General features: G+C 34.1%; 1 protein-coding gene across 2 annotated transcripts in view; it reads left to right on the top strand.

Annotated features, from left to right (window-relative positions):
• The first annotated feature begins 2363 nt into the window (after positions 1 to 2363).
• LOC113229447 overlaps positions 2364 to 17522 on the top strand; it is a 107148-nt gene continuing 91989 nt past the window's right edge. Inside the window, exons 1-2 of one of the 2 annotated variants that reach the window (XM_026463039.1) lie at positions 2364 to 2537; positions 12454 to 12938. In XM_026463039.1, the coding sequence (XP_026318824.1) occupies positions 12835 to 12938 (104 nt within the window). In that variant the 5' untranslated portion in view covers positions 2364 to 2537; positions 12454 to 12834. Of the gene's footprint in view, positions 2705 to 12453; positions 12939 to 17522 lie in introns of both variants that reach the window. The other variant, XM_026463038.1, reaches the window with a different exon arrangement.

Here is a 17522-nt window from a genome sequence, read left to right as displayed (position 1 = left end):
GAATTACAGATATTTGAGTTTACATTTAGTTGGAATATCGGTACATTTCTTATAGTACACGCTTATTTTCACATTTGTAGGAATATTTGTATACATGTATCTGCCCAACTCTTTATTAATTCTTTAAATGAATTGTACAAAATTCGACATAATAATATATATAAAAATTAGTTAATATTTACGATAAAGGCTACTCCATTACTCTTGTGTTCAAGTAATTTTCAGTCGAACCTAAATATGGTGCATTTTGTTAAATTTTCAGTAGAAGCTGAATATGGTGTTTTTGGGCCCTTAAATTGTTGCAAGCAAAATAAGGCAGTAATGCAATGACGTTACAATTTAAATTAAATGTTTTATTTTTTTATATTTCGTTGCATGTCACTACGTTTGTATAAGTTAATTTCGGAAATTTTTTTTGTCGTTTTTGTATTAGACCCGACGTCCATTTGTTGATAGGTCAATGTCAGTAATTGTTTATTTCAGTTATTACAATTATTTCTCAGACATTATTATTATTACGAACATCTTTTTAATTTTTCTATTGTAATTGCACATTTACAGAATCGTTTTAAATTATAATTATACAATTATAATTTAAAACGATCTTTTTAAATGTCTTTTATTCGGCTAATATTGTGTACTTTTGTTTTTAATCTATTAATTATTTTCCTTTTTGTTTTTTAACAGATCTTGTGATAGTTATTATGTTCTAATGTAAATAGTGATTAGCCGAAAATATGTTTCTTTCTTTCTTTCTTTCTATTATGAAGTTTTCGGATGCACTGGTTCTGTAACAGCATACTTGAGACATTAGCCATACAGTAGAGACTATAGGTATAGTTTTGACGACCTCGGTGGTTTATACGTTATAACGGTATATGTTTGATTCCCGGTAGGACTAAATTGGGAAATGAACTTTTCTAAATTGTTTCTGGTTTGGATGTCCTGGGAAGTGCCCCAGAGTGAATTCCGTTGCTCTAAGACAGGTAATTCCTTAGTTTGAGACCAGGCAATTGGTGTGGTTGGATAAAGCGTTGTTCCTACAACAATTGCAAAATGTTTTTGGTTGTCACGCCTTCGGGGTTTATTAATATATAGTAATAAGTTACCATTTGACTATAAACCAATAAATTACCTGCATCTGTAACTAAAATTCTTCGTCACGTTGTTCTAGAATTAAACTGAAATGATTCATTTTCATGTATTGTTTACGAACAATAGCTTTAAAAACTAATATCACAATTTTAAATGACACACATTTTCAGAAAAGTTTAATTGAACATAATTGAAGTGCAAAACGTTGAATTATAATAAAAATATTTTGTTTAATTCTGCCCAGAGTTGTGAGTAGTGTTGGAAAATTGGTTAATTACCGTCTGTGAGATGAGGTGAATCATTTGACTAGTATGTGTCATTGTGACCTTATATAGTAATAATAAATAAGTTTAAAGTATGCCATGTACTCACAAATATTCTGACATCTCGAATGTATTTACTAAATTGATACTATGGGTCGTATTCTAGAACTCTACTCAATGCTCAAGTCATGATTTGAGTATGATTCAAAGCACTAAAAATCATACTCAAGTCCTTGCCATTAGGGTCGTATTTCCAGTGCTTGAAATCATACTCAAGCCTGCTCAAATCCTGACTTGAGCATTGAGTAGAGTTCTGGAATATGATCCTAAGTTTCAGGAAAAGAAAACTGAAGTAAATTAACAGTTTTGTACGTTATTGCGTTTGTCAGTTGCTTTTGCGATCGGTAATAGTTCGGTTCTATCCGTTATTTATCGGTGCAATAAGTATTAGAATTTAAAACTGTTAACTGTTTCAATAATTTTGTTCTACATTGACAAATGCACAAAATATTTAAAGTAAGTTTTTTTGTTAACCTCAAAATTACCCTTACTAAAATATAATACATTTCAACCTATTCGCTTTAATGACGCCGCACTTCCGATAGAAAACAATTAGTTATTTAACATATCAATGTATAAAATTTCACGCTTGCAACAATGGAATCGCGATCGTGCAGATTTCGGTGTCAACAAATTCATTCACCATCATTCAGTTTGCTACCCCTAACGCAGACGCGATTTGTCCAACGACTCGTTCACGTGCCCTTAACTATAATATTTTTATCGTTTATAAAAATTATTTTTGTTATTTTGTCATACGATACACAATTTGAATATTACAGTTGGGAGAAAAAATAGTCATACATTTATATTTAGAGAATTAACTGTGTTCCTGGATGCGTCACTGGTTGTCAGAGCTGTAGGGCGACCGGTCGGGGCGAAAGTCGGCTTTGGCTACACAGTACGACCGCTGCGGTACCAAGCCACAGTCTCATCTAAGCCACAGCTATGCGCGCATCCTCCCCATCATAGCCGAAAATTCTACACTCGAAGTCCCGATTCCCGCGTGTCGAAACCACGCGAAAGTTGAATTTCATAACAACTCGCGAATATTTTTTTTTAATTTTTAACCAATTGAACTTTACTTTTTTCGGACGAACTTACACTTGGCGGCAAACGGTAAAGTTTTGTGTTGTGTAAAGTGTTTTGCATACTATCAGAGCTTATTAGGATTTTTTATTTGCTTCTGTGTGCTGTATCGGTGTACCGAAAGATTCTGTTCATGTGAAAGTGTTGCTTTATTTTGTGCACTTTATGATTTGGATTTTTTTGCTCCGGAATTTTTGGTTGGTTTTTTTGTATTTTTGTGTTTAGAGCTTTTGTCCTATTCATTTTTATTAACAAATAAATGTGTTTATGATGTATGGAATGAGTGCCAAGAAAAATAGAGAAGCATTTCCTTTGAGAAAGAAAATACCGACGAGCACGCGGCTACGTTTTGCGCGTTGCGCGTCATGAACTTATTTGAACTTCAATTTTCCAGGCATTGATTGGATCAATGGGATGTCATTACCTAAAAATATTGTAATATGAAATATTGACCCGGTACGTACTAAAAAGGGTTGGCTATATTTCACAAATTGTCATCCCTAGTTTTCTAACGCAACTACTGTGAAAAGGCGTCAGTAATTTATGTTAGTTAAATCGGAACAATTTAATAATTGGCCAGCAGACCATCAATTTCACATGTCGACAAATGCTATCGCATTATATTAACGGTGGCTTGGCCACTTAAGAAAATGCTTACCGCGGGCAAGCCGCCGCAAATGATTAATTTCTTATAGTATTAATATTGGACTGAAGTCAATTTAATATAGAGATTGTTCAAAACTATAGATATTGCTTCTGAGATAAGGTGTGATTTAGATTGCAGTGTAAGTTGGTAAGAAGTAAATACTTATTTTATATAGGTGCGTCGCTATCATGTGTCTGTTTAAATAGACCGATAGCGTTCTCTAGTTTCGATGTATCATTGAACTTTTAGCTACTGTAATGATAGTTTAGAATAATTCCAGATTAATATTTTTTCTGTAGGGATGTTTTTTTTATAATATAAAGTGGAGGGACGAAGAAGTCGTGTGCCCCGTGTTAAGCGACACGCCTATGCATAAATGTTGCAGTGCCATTCAGAGCTTTAAATTGCAAAGATCTTATGGGTACTGCCACTGCGCCCGTCACCCTGAGACATAAAGTTGACAAGTCCCATGTGCCTGTAATTTCACCAGCACCCTTACCTTCTGAACCGGAACGAAATAATGCTCACGTTACTGCTTGGCGGCAGAAATAAGTAAGCTGGCAGTACTTCACTAGACGGACTCTTTCACAAGAAGCTCTACTACTACTAAAAATAAACACATTGCTTTATCGTTACACTCGGAGTTGCAATATATTAGAAGTATTGCTTAAACTATCCATAAATATAAGCAGCATAATTACTTAATTACTAATAAAATATAGTACCCAGTAAACATATTTACGTAAAGATACTTAATAAGCGAAACTTTTCACACATTAAGCTATAAAACGCTTAACAGTAGAAATTATGTTCTGTCGTCTGTTGTTAACCCTAGTAAAGTCAAAAGTTTTCGGGAAATAATTCTTACTGCCATCTTCAATAATTTTTAGCATATCAGAGTTATTTTAGACCTTAACAATAAACTTTGCCTGACTATTAATAGGGTTCTAAATTATACAAATTTGTAAATACGTAATTATGTACATCATATATTGAAAAGTACTTTTTTGAGAAATTTAGTTTACGTGCAAATTCGACAATTGATGAACTGTTGAATCGAAATATACTTACTATCTTTGATATTTGATAAGTAGTCGAATACACATGTATAACAAAAAGGGAAAAAACGGCTATTATGGTACAGGCAATTCACTACAAAGAGTGGTGATTGTCCAATGGGAGAACGGTTGCTTTTCAATTAATAAGACAGCGGTTCGAATCCCTGTGGCGGCTTTTGTGAATGTTAAGTAGCATACCACTCGCTAACTATGAAGGAAACTATTTTGATAAAACCAGTACGTCGAAGAAGGTACACAACCCTTGTAAAACGCGTGAAGTACCCAACCCGCATTGAACCACACTAGCGACCCAAACTATCACCTTAGAGAAGACTCGTGCCCAGCAGTAGGATATATAGTAGGTTAAGGACATACAAATATTAGAATATGTTAGTGATGATGATGATGAATGTACATTCATCATATAATAAAGGCGTGTAAGTAATGTCAATCTAAAATGCCTTTTCTAACATAATTCCTTGTCTCAAAATGTCTTCTTTGTTTTTTCTCCGTGCTCTTTACGCAAAACGACAATCGTGGTATATAATCCGATCGTACAAAAATCAAATCTCTGATGAAAATCATAAACCAGTTAAACTCATGATTTTCATAGTATCTTCAATAGAATCAAAATTCTTCACTTCGTTAGTCTATTTTTGAGTACGGGCACTTATATACGGGTAGCATATCTTAAACAGTAACACTTGTAAAATATATGTTCATACATAGATATGGTTCGACCGTCACCGGAAATTGAAAAATTCTATATCACATTGTACGAAAATGTTTCCGTTTCTTGGCTCTGTAATCGTAAATTCTTACAAAACTAGCCTATTTCCAATGATTGCTTATTGCTTATTGTAACACAATAAATGTTGAGAAAAAAATAGGTCATTATAAGTTTCAAATACGAATTGGTTTTGATTAAAAAATTTGGAATTACATTTTGACTCAACACGCAAAGCGCCTTGAATATTTCAAGTAATCCATTTTATTTAAAGTTATAAGTAATGATGTTTAGGAAATATAGGTACTTAAAGTCATAAATATGCGCATGTCGTAGATTTTATAAAGAAAGAGATTTTGAAGTCATAATTTGTGTCGGCATATAAAAATCGTATGAAAAAATTTATTTCTCTTAACCTTAAAACATTAAATCAGACCTTTTTCCACCTCAGATACAGTTTTCCTAACTACAAAATGAAGCAAATATATTAGAAAAGGCATCCCATATTTTGTGAGAATGGTGTTATTGACTCGCATAAGTTTGAGGAAAACAGCGCAGAATGCACCTAGAACGGATACTTTGTAACTGCGACGGTTTGTTCCAAACTTTCGACTTCCGATCGTTCTGATATTTCTAAAAATAGAAAACTGCTTCTTGCTGAAAGTACATATATTTTTGTAAATATGTTGTTTGTATAATTTAGCCACTAAGAAAACATGCACATAGTTGTGAATGTAAAAGGACAAAAAAAAATTTGTTTCAATGTTAGCAACTACTTGTGTCTCAGCATTTTTACGCAGTTTTTGTACTTCAGTAAATTTTAACAAAGTCGCGTATATGTTTTATTTTTTAAGTGATACAATAGCTAATGAGAACTAATATATTTTGAAAAAACATTTGCTTTTGGCTGCAGATGTTATTTTAGGTACGGCCGACTTTGTTTTCGATTAATCCCAGCGACACCAGTGGACCCCAAACATACGATTACCTTTTACAAGCGATTTTTTATTGAAGCAGTAAATGTCCGATTTTTAGAACATTGTCGTTCATTATGAGTTTCCAAAATCAAAATTCGTTGAACATGGTGCAAAATAGTCGTAACGTACAAAAAAAAAAATTATAAAGGGGATCGTTTTGCACGATAAACTTCGATGAGTATTGCAATGTTTTTAAAGACAGAATTTTAGTGGTGCCATTTTTATAGATGTCTTCGTCGTGGAAATAAAATTTAAATACCATCGTGTTTGCGAAAACAAGTTTACGGCACAGTTTTATTAATTCTAAACTCGAATAACTTCATTGGAGCCGGGAGTCGAATGGTACGTGTGTATGTCAGCGCAATTTCAATAAAACACTCGCAGTCGGCACTTCGTTTATCGCACATAAATTTAGTGGACGGTTTGCATCGCGCGCGGGCGAGCACACGGGCGATTCTCTCTGGCGATTTTTAAAACGACTTTGTACACACTTTATCAGGGTTCACGACTTCAATGATGCAATTCATGTCAGCCTTGATAGTCGTTGATTACCGATCCTCAAGGATAAGAACATTTTAGTGCTTAGGATTTTCTTTATAGACACTAAAGATAGAAGATTGAAAACATAATAATATTCCTATACTATGCCAGTGCTGTGTAGTACTCACTTATCCATTATTTTATGCAAACAAAATGAATAAAATAATATGAAGATTCAAAATTGATTAATTTCATTGTGTACGTATGATAGTCGTGCAAACAATCGATAAAAAATATTTGCACATTAAAATATTACTATATGTTAAGAAAAATGTCAATAACCTAACCAGCAATGTTCACTAAGTATTCATGATGCCTGTCGACATACATTCAATTAAAATAACAAAAAGAGATTGCAACGGTAGCTTTATAATGTTGTACATTACTGTTCACATACATGCATTAAATCGCCCGTGTGTATCTCTACCGTTCAATGCACTCTAACTTCACGGCATCTCTGTAACTTTCCCGAATTTTAGAGCTGTTACGTTTACGACTCTACTACGTAGCTGAAACTCATTTAGAACTCACTTTATTACGTTTGTAGCTATTTAAAAAAATATATTTGATAATCATGATGATAAATGTTCGTTTTCATGAAGACTAGAATGTACATTTATAGTAGAGTTCATTTTATACACTTTTTATTCCTGTTTGTCTAGCTGTAATTTACTGAACATCGTATCATCTAGCTGCGATTGCTCTATAAAATCTTTAAAATAGAATTACAAATCTTTGATTTGTACTTGGAATTCATCTCTACATTTTGTATTGACGAGTATATCTTTGTTCTTTGTTATCGAGAGCTCTTTATTGGTACTATCGAGTTTTAATCGAGAATCATTAATAATACTTTTAGTATCTAAATAGTGCAAGTACTATCAGATGGGTACTACATTCTAGTAAACATGTAGTTTTCTAGCTTGGTAGTTTTTAAAATAAAAATGTCCGTTCGAAGAGTGATTTATGATCGCTGGGTGTTTGTAGATAGATGGTTGTTTTCGTAAAGATGTGTTGCTGCTGTACGTTACTCCGCCATTGATAAATTTCCAAACAATATTTTCACTTTACCACGAGATGTACTAGAACGCTTCTAGGTTATACATCAAATGAAGTAAATTAATGCATGTGACACATAATTATATCAATTACCATGTTTCAAATTAGAGGATTTCCAGTATTGAGATGAAAAACGAATGAAAAATGAAATGCATTACACAGAACACGCAAACTCCATTTCGTTTCCAAAATCACCGGGAATCGAACCTGGGATCTGTTAACTTAACGCCCAGATTGCTAACCACAGAACCACGAAGTACACAAAATGCAAAGTACATAAATTACATATGTATTTAATGAAATTTTGTAGAATTTTTACTGCTATATCAATCGACATACGTCTCACAGTTGGGGATATCTCTCATGCACCGTGTAAAATAAATAATAATAATAATAAATATTACACAACATCACATGCGTTGCTCTGTTTGGGATGGAAATCGGAAATACCCAGATTCGAGACTAAATAGAAAAGTTAGTTATTCTACACTGACCCGGGATCGAACCCGGGACTTCAGAGATGACAGCGTGAAAACCGGTGTGCGAGGCATTGTCTCTAGGGACTGAAAAATTCTACCTGATTTATTTACATAGGTAATAGCAATAACGTGGTAGCGTCATATCATAATAATTAAGGACTAAAGACAAAGATCAAGTAGCTTTATTTATATAGACTTTGTAATGAAATTCAACATAAGCGACAATTTATGTACAAAAGGGGATTTCCATATTACCATAATAAAACTAACAGTGCCATATACTTAACTAATATCATCATGTTATTTTGTTACGAAACGTTACTTGTTATAACGAAATGGGCAAATATTTATATTGTTGTTAGTTTAAGTAGAGTGGGCCTTTGGGGCGCAGTCGCTTAGCAAAGAATTATGATGTCACTGCTTTTAATATGGTAGAATTTATTCTAAATCTGACCTAAACTAAAATAATTTAATTCTTTAGTTTAGTTATAATAATAAACAACTGTAATCAAAACGTGCTGAATCGTATTGTGAATCTGAGATTTCCGTTAAAACAATCACATGACAACTGTGAGCTGGTATTATTCGTCAGATTTCAGCGCCAGATCTGTTTTTTATGACATCGAGAGACGGCACAAACAAGTCGTACTCCTGGTCGTAACCGACACGCCTGTCCGTGTCCATAAGCAGTGCCACTTAGAGCTTTAAATCACAAAGCTAAATCGCAAAGACATAAGTTGACAAGTCCCTTGTGCCTGTAATTTCACCAGCATTCTTACCCTTCAAAACCGAAACGCAGTAATGCTCACATTACTGTTTGTCGGTAGAAACAGGCAAGGAGGCTTAAAAACAGTTATTATCACTTTAAATCATCGCGATGATTAGATGTTTTTGATATACATGGTTCTAGAAAGCCATCGATGTGAAAACGACAATGCAAGCTTGTATTATCAGCTTCTATAGGAATGAATTGCTATTTTGCGGAATGAATTGAAATTTAAACTATTTATATGGACACATACCTAATCTCGACGAGCGAAGGTTTAGGTCATAGTCCGCCACTCTGGCTCAATGCGGGTTGGGGATTTCACACGTTTTCCGAGGATTGTAAACCTTTTTCGAACGTATAGGTTTCACCATGACATCACTACGCTTCGCGCGTATTCGCTTGGAGCATAGTGTTGTCGCTTTATTATTATAGTTGTACATACTTGAAGGCCGTAAACATAATTTGAAAAAATCTCCACATCTCAATCACAGTATTCTCGTGCTCTATTGAAATAACCGTTTTTAAATACATAACTTACGTGTTGATATTTTTACACCAGGATCGCGGTTTGGAATCTCGAATATGAAGTAATTAATACTTCATATTCGAGATTCCAATCTACATCACTATACATCTAATAACATATCTCGATCATGAAATACTTATGTCACGAATAATTATGAAATACTGAACCTGAGGCACTCTTGTCCGTACCATAAACATAACAATAAATACGTCTATTATTTATTGATGTCACTTTTTAAACGCGGAGTGAAAATTTCAATTTTATAATAGATGGCGCGTGTGTCGGCCCACGCTACGCAACTCGAGTGTACCGCGAGATTATACAAATGTGTGCGTCCGTACACGGCGCGCGGTGGGCATGCACACATACAAAACGCTCTGTTACGTTTGTATGGAGTTATTTATACAACTTGTTTCGTTATACTATTATGGTATTATTGCCTCTCGATAATTTAAAAAAACTTAACAGAATCTTAGGTATTAAATATTGGGACTTTTTATTATTTTATTAAATTTATTCGGGTAACAGCAGCTTACAATTATTGATAATTATTAAAATACCTAAAAAAGGGTGTATTCGTTAAATAGTACTGCTAAATAAAGAGACAAATTAATAACTGTTTGAGAAGAATGATTCGCTAGTAAAGAACATGAAACACGGCTTTGACGTTGAGTGCACCGATCAACTGATGATGTTCCCAGAAAATTGTAGTGACAGGACTGGACGGGACCTTTGTAGAATTTTATTAGGCAGTCCCATGTTCAGATAGTTCCACACGTTGCAAATGATGATCTTATTAAATAGATTATGTTTCGGTCACATGTCATACGACGTTATACTCTGTATTGTAATTTGGATTTAAATATAGACATGACCACGAGAGTAATCTCGGAAGCGTTAAATAGAATTATTTTCCTGGGTATTCACTCAATAGATTTATGTGATTGTAGAGATGAGAATACAGATGTGGGGGACGCTGACTGCGAAATCATTCGGAGTCTGATGCAACCTTCAATGAACTAACTACTCGACGCAGAAGAAAATTAGATTCAAAATTTAAGGATACCAACTGTATCTACTTATAAACAGTAGCGAACCAATATGAAATTGACCATGCAAATATTATTAAAATTAGTGTAACTTGAGAATCCTACCATAAAGCAGACCACCCACTGTACAACGTTTATAGCTTCGCAGATTTAATTGCTTTTTGATATAAATTCCAATTTCAATTAGGAGCTAAAGATTCTGCTTGCAAATAAACGTAAATATCTAATAATTTAAGAAAATTCTTTGGTCATACTTTAAAAGGTAAAACATAGTTATATAAATGTTAGGAGATTGTGGTTTACTTAAAACCAAGCTAAATTCTTAAAATTTACAATATGTAAAGTCGTCGTAGGGAGCGGGTATTTATTACTATCTATCTTAGAATATTTACATTTCTAAGAAATTGACGATTTTTTATTTATAGTGTTCATTTATTGTCATTTTTCCTTATGTCTTATATGTCGCTCCCATTTTAGTCTAACGCGAAACACATTATTTCTCTTTATATGGTTCGGTTGTAGGCACGTGTGTAAATATATGCATATGTATACTGGCGTAAACATGTATAAGTGTAAATATAGACAAATTTAGCGAGTCTATTAATTTGTTTGCAAACAAAATTTAATACAACACGTGGCATCTCAAAACCAATATGGCAATTGAAGCAGGCGTAGACAGCTACGCGCAAAGCGTACATGTAATCGTTGCAAAGAACGCATAATTTTCCATGATGTGGTTAGTACGCCACAAACACACAATACCATATTATAGTGTCAGAACATAGGACGGAGAAACATTTGTAAACCTTTTGTTTGGTTTATATTCTGACACATATTGTTTATTAATTTGGATAAAGAACCGATTTCTTATATGAGGTTTTGTTATGTTAAGTTATTAAATCTCACATTAAATCCTAGTGTTCAAGGAAGCCGAAATTTTATTAACATGTATAAAAAAATAATTTAAAAATCAAATATTTCAGTTCTTACTACCACTAGTAGCTAATGTGTACAGGAGGCTGTGCGGTAAAAATATTAACAGGTCAATACGCGCTACTTCTAGTGTCAATGCGTCGTCGGCGGTTTAAACTTCAAGCCAAATGTACCTGGGATCTGCACTCAGGACCTTCACCTTTATTTATGTACACTCGGACAGAAATCACCCTTTGCGTCGCCCGCTCGACGCATGGGAACCAAGAAAGCATTCAAAATGATTTATTGTAAATGGTTTTCTACTTTGTTGGCTAAAATAATAAGTCCTGCGGCCAGATCGCTGTTCTAAATTCCATATTTTATTGTTATTTTTCCCTTTACATTACCGCTCGCCGATCGCGGCTGCCGAAATTTAATTTGCCCTTTGCGGGCTCACGGTGAGTGAATGAGTCAGCGATATGGTAATCAGCCAACTAATGTTCATTAATTACCGTTTTAAATAGAAATCACAATCATAGAGGAAACTAGCGGTGGTGTTGAATGAGATGTAGAGAATGTTAATAAAAACGTTAAAGTTAAAAGCACAGTAAGTTCGCGGGTGGCTTTGTCCCCACGCACAATGGTAGATGTCGAAGCGATTGACGCCTTAACTCCGAAGGTGTTATAAGAATTAGTAGCCCATTATTGCTCTATAGAAAACGCATGGTGAAGCGGAAAGTAGATAACAATAATTAGCTTGGACTCAACAAAAAGTGACATAAATCCCGCATAATAAGTTCCCGCAAATGAAAAAAAAACGACGTCCGACTTTACCTGGATACCAGCTTTTTTGCAAAACGACTCGCTTCGAACGTGAACCGATATAATAAACACCTCAATTCTTGGCAGAGGCATTGTTTAATGATTTTTCGTTGTGAACTTGCACAATTCTCGGGCGACTTGGAGTTTTTTGAGTGAGACTAGCGAGAAAAATAAAAGTTTTTTGTATGTCTTGGTAGCATTTAAACAAAAGGGACTCCGGGGCTTGTGTGAAGGTGTGATTTATTTATGACTCTACCTTAAAAGCCCTCGCTTGACCGACATCGGGGACGTTTTTAACATTTTGTTGCGATCAAATAGTATCCTATATTTGTATAACGATCACTTTGTTCTGTGTTTAAATACTTTTTTTTTTTTGTTGCAGGAACAACATGGATATGACGTGTGCGAACGCCACATGATTGACGAACTCGTATTAGTGAATTAAAATTCATAACGCCGCGACTTAAAAAGTAGCGATAAGATCAAAAATGCTGGGGTGTGCTCTGAGAAGAGTTACCTCAGTGTTTATTCCTTCCGCAGCTACAAAAGTCAACTTCAGCTCGGCTGACGATAGCCGATGCTTAGATAAGTAGATGATCGGTCGTCATAGATAAACTTTTAAGTTTTGGCCATTTTTCAAAAATTTTAATTGGCAATCGCGAATTACGAAGCTAGTCAGAGCAACAATTGAGATAGTGCATAAGTTACCAATAAGGATTACAATAAAAAACACAAGTAGCGCCGAACCCGCCACTGCGGTGGTATGCTTTATATTGCATCTTGTGTCGACTGTGCGCTGACTGGTCGCTACGTCACGTGGCTTCCCGGCGCGCGACTTCAGTGCTGGATGCTACTAACTGTATACACGTAAGTACCTTTATTTACTCTTTTATATTTCTGATTACTACATAGTACTTTCATGCATTTTTATAACTTTAAGTGAGATTAGATATCCGTTTTACTATTCCATTATCCTTAATCCATTCTCCTTAATGACTTTCTAATTTAACATAATCAAAATATAATTTATTTACTAAAACATTTTCTGTAATGTATTGACCGTTGTTTATAGTTGTTACTTCTGACTCCTCGGTAATAATACTCGTAGGTTATGGTCTTGACGGAGCCCTTTAACCTTTTCTACTTCATGCTCATCAATGTAAAGGACATAAAACTTGTATTCAGACGGCTACGGCTTCAGCCATCGGGGAGTGGCTAGAATACCAGCGACTACTCGATTTACGACGCACTTATCATCACTTGTTTCTAGCATTCCACCTTTGTTCGACCAGAATACACCACTTTTATTATCATCATTATCCTTTCTGTCTTCTTTTGTTAAAATTTTACTATCGCCAATGTTTGAGTAGTTGAGAACTACCAAATGCTTTGCCGTAAAAATATTCTTTTGTACACATTCTTTGGTCACCAACATCGATAAAATTTCGCACAAATTAATGCACTTTCCGAATGCCTTCATCAGTTTCTTAGTATTTACAATAATTTAAAGTTATCCGTTGTTTGTTATTGCATTATCTAAAGTAGGCTCAGTGTCTTGTGTGTTAATGCTATAAAGTAGGTGGTGAATATTTGGCAACAACTTGAAATATTTGTACACATAGTTTGTTGAAAAACTCGCGAAGATGTGTTAAATCGGCTGGAATGTCACATTATTTGATGTTAAACAGATAATTTATTACGTTAGATTAGTTTTCATGGCCCACGCAATATTAAGTAATGCTTCAAAGTTCAGTAGTCTAAAGTAATCAGAGTTCATGGATTCGCAAATTAATTTATGGCTTGATTATTGATTAGCTGGTAATTGCCAGTGGTGTTTTATTTGAATATTCAGTTAGATGTTTTTCAAATATGTTGTTACATCTAGTCATTTAAACTCGTAATTTTTTTTGGATATTTTAATTGTGTTTGGATATCTTTATTAAGCGTCAGTATTATATCTTATTTGGTCTTTGAAGTACACGTAAAAAAACATGAACCAATTAAATAAAGTAAAAATATATAAATATTGAGTCTATCACAAATTTTTGGATTTGGCAACGCCTATCTGTTGAGTGTATGTATTGGTCGTCCATTTTTAGTAAAAATGGGTGTTGAGCTTACCAAATTTGTTCGGAGGTTATAAGAAGTTATGGAAAATAATAAACGAGGTGTACACTTGACCGATCAGTTCCGCCCACGTGAAGTGTTCAACTCTACCAAAAGAGGAGACAATGAGCTAATTAATAATAAGCGACATCTGGGCTATTCCCATTAACCTGGACTAGAGTAACAGTATTTACCTTTAAGGACATATTTTGTTCACACAAATTATGTAAATTAAAAAAAATATTTTTACTGGTTGCGAATAATTTAAAACTATAATCCTGCGCACATACGGGTCACTAGATCGTTTAACGAACATTTCTTTACATTTTAGCAGCAGTAAAGCTTCTTATGAAAGAGTTCTTCCGGGCATCTTACCTACTTCTGCCGCCAAACATTAATATGAGCATAGCTGCATTTCGGTTTAGAAGGGTAAGGGTGTTGGTGAAATTACAGGCACATGGAACTTGTCGACCTATGTCTCAGTGGCAGTGCTCCTAAGATTTTTGAAATTTAAACCTCTGAGTAGCAATGCAACTGTTATGGATAGGCATGTTGCTTATCACCAGGCGCCCGACTTGTTCGTCCCGTCACTTGACATCATAAAAAAATCGGACATACTTTGATTCACAGGGATTAACAAAGTAAATACGTTTTGCAGTGACATTTTATTTTTAATTTTTTAATTTCAATATATTTAGAAAAGGTTATTTAATATCGGTTAAAATAAGAATAACCTATCAACAAAAATCATGCATAACTAATCATACACATTCGCGAAGTCGGTAGCCGTGGTTGCGTACGCTCCTTTTATCATGTAAATAGACCATATGAATTAGCATACATATTGCTTTTTTGCTTCCTTAACTGGCCACTTCGAATGGTGTTTGGATAGAGATACAATAACATCGAACATACTGTACATGTACTGTTGTTAATATAATAGCTATTGAATAGGTTTCTGTAAACGGCTTATTAGTTTTAAGTACCACCTATGTTTTTTCTATGGAATTAACTTTCACAGGAAATGAAATATTAAGCATCGTAATAGAATATTTGGGGTACTCAAGAGGTAATAAAATAAATTATCAAAATCTTTTTCATCATTTAATTGAACAATTTTGTTATAATTTTTATTAAATAATTATTATTCATTATTTAGCAATATATTCCATTGATGGTACGGGTTTCCTCTTACGGGCGGGTTAAGGCTTTCACTCGCTTAAAAAGTTTTAGAACCTCCGACTTGAAGGTTTCATCATGTTTTTTTCCTTTAGGTATTAAATACAATTGTACATAATTAGAAAAAAACTAAGGCAATTAAACTCTGAAGCTAACCTACAAAAATTACTCGCTAGGCTTTCGCTGCTTATTATGTAATTTTCATAAATTAGTTTCAAGTAATGTAAACCTTGTACAATAACATTAAAATTCATGTTTACCATGACTTACACGGTTGTTATATTCACAATCGAATAGGCCCGTTTTGACGCCTGGCATCGTAACGTAACTGGGAATGTGAACCAATAAATTGTTAATCAGATTACATTCTCACGAGAAATCGTTCAAAATTTGATGAGTTCTAATTGTCAAGATTATTTTTAGGCTCAATGGTTTTAAGTATAGATATAACAATATATAACATTTATTTAAATATCATGAAGCTTAATAAAACCGTAAGTATAAAACTCATCGTTATAGCAAACAGAAACAGGCAAAGCCTAGTCACAAGGAAAAGATACCAAAAACAAACAAGCACAAAGTCAGCTTTCAAGATGGTCAAAGACTGCACATGTACCCACTCCGAGTGCGGCTAGGACGAAATCAGTGCAGTCAATTAAAAATTAGCAAAAAGGAAAAGGAAGTCAAACCTGGCTTTACGACCTACGTACTGAGCACTTTTTATTTTTTCTATTAATATTTAAGTAAGTTAATTTTTTTACCTGGAATCGAATTGAAGCAGACAGATTCAGCTTGAGTAATTTCGTTTATTGTTTCGTGGATTTGATTCAAAGGTACATTCTATAGTCTTCGTCTTTCTTGGCTGTCAAAACGGGCCTACCACACTCTGTCAAATATACTTAAATTTGGACCTGGTGGCCTACTATGAGCTTAAAAGCAGCCAACCAAGTTCCATGCAATTCTCTTGACGTGGTAAAACTGAATTGTTTAAATTCGTATCATGACCTACACAACGTTGAACGGGAATGGCATGACAGGATAGTGAGTTTTACTTTTTAAACGTTAATTATTGTCTGTGGCTGGTTAGCTGACTTCTCACAAGAGCGAAATGGACATACTAAATCATATGAAATAAATAGACAGATGTACTATCCTGGGAGCGTTCAAGCACTATGAACCGATTGTGTTCAAAATGAGAATAATTATATTTTTTTATTAATTTTATTATTGATTATACTTACTTTGTTGTTTTGTAATATCGGCAACTTTCCAATCATACTTTACAATTCGTTGCGCGACAAAATTACATGTCTAGTCATTATTATTGAAATTAATAAGGTGAGTTTGTAATTTGATAACATAATTAGAAAGTATCTTGTGAATTGTTTTTGTGAGGTCATAGTACGAATTTGACAGACAATCCAACTTACAGGCTTAAATAGGATTGCTCTAAGAGCTTATAGTAGGCCCCCTGATGTAAATATAAAAACGCATTTCAATTGCGAAAGTGTTGCATATACTAGCACTACTTACTGAGAAAAAGAAATGTTATCAATTGACAACAGCAATACATTGAGTGGGCAGAATTGTCTGAAGTCACCAGTATCATGTTACGATGTCATATTACAACATGACGTCTAGACAAAACGAAAGACAGGCATTTTTTGCTGACACTCAGTAGGTGTTTGAGAAATTGATGGTGAATATAAATATTGCTTCTGTTACATACTGCGGTTGATATGGCCATTGTTATCTGTTGCATGTGTGATTATAAGTTCGTCGTAATGGATTCAATATGGTTTCGATTCAGATTGTAAGTTATATAGTACATTAGTGCAGAGGCCTGGAAGTAAGGGATTGCTGGACGGGTATGAGTTACAAGGACGAGCGCCAATGAGGTCTTGTATTAATACAAGTCAAGCAATCCCCGTTCCCACCGAGGCATGTATAGTATTTTTCTCAAACAATGTGAGGGAATAATAAAAGACTAAAGAGAGGAAGATGTATAATAGAAAAAGTAAAAAATATTAATATTAAAAGTAATATTTGACGCGTAGGACAATTACTAGAAGAAAATATTTTTTTTTCCAGCCACATTAATAGTAGTCTGTTAAACTTCTGATAATGTGTTTCAATATGTATCTATTACTGTGTTTTCGTTATCGC

The sequence above is a fragment of the Hyposmocoma kahamanoa genome, unplaced genomic scaffold (assembly GCF_003589595.1).
Source record: "Hyposmocoma kahamanoa isolate Upper Pololo Valley unplaced genomic scaffold, ASM358959v1 62, whole genome shotgun sequence".
In the NCBI taxonomy this organism is placed as follows: Eukaryota; Metazoa; Arthropoda; class Insecta; order Lepidoptera; family Cosmopterigidae; genus Hyposmocoma; species Hyposmocoma kahamanoa.
This window is presented reverse-complemented; position numbering and strand designations above follow the sequence as displayed.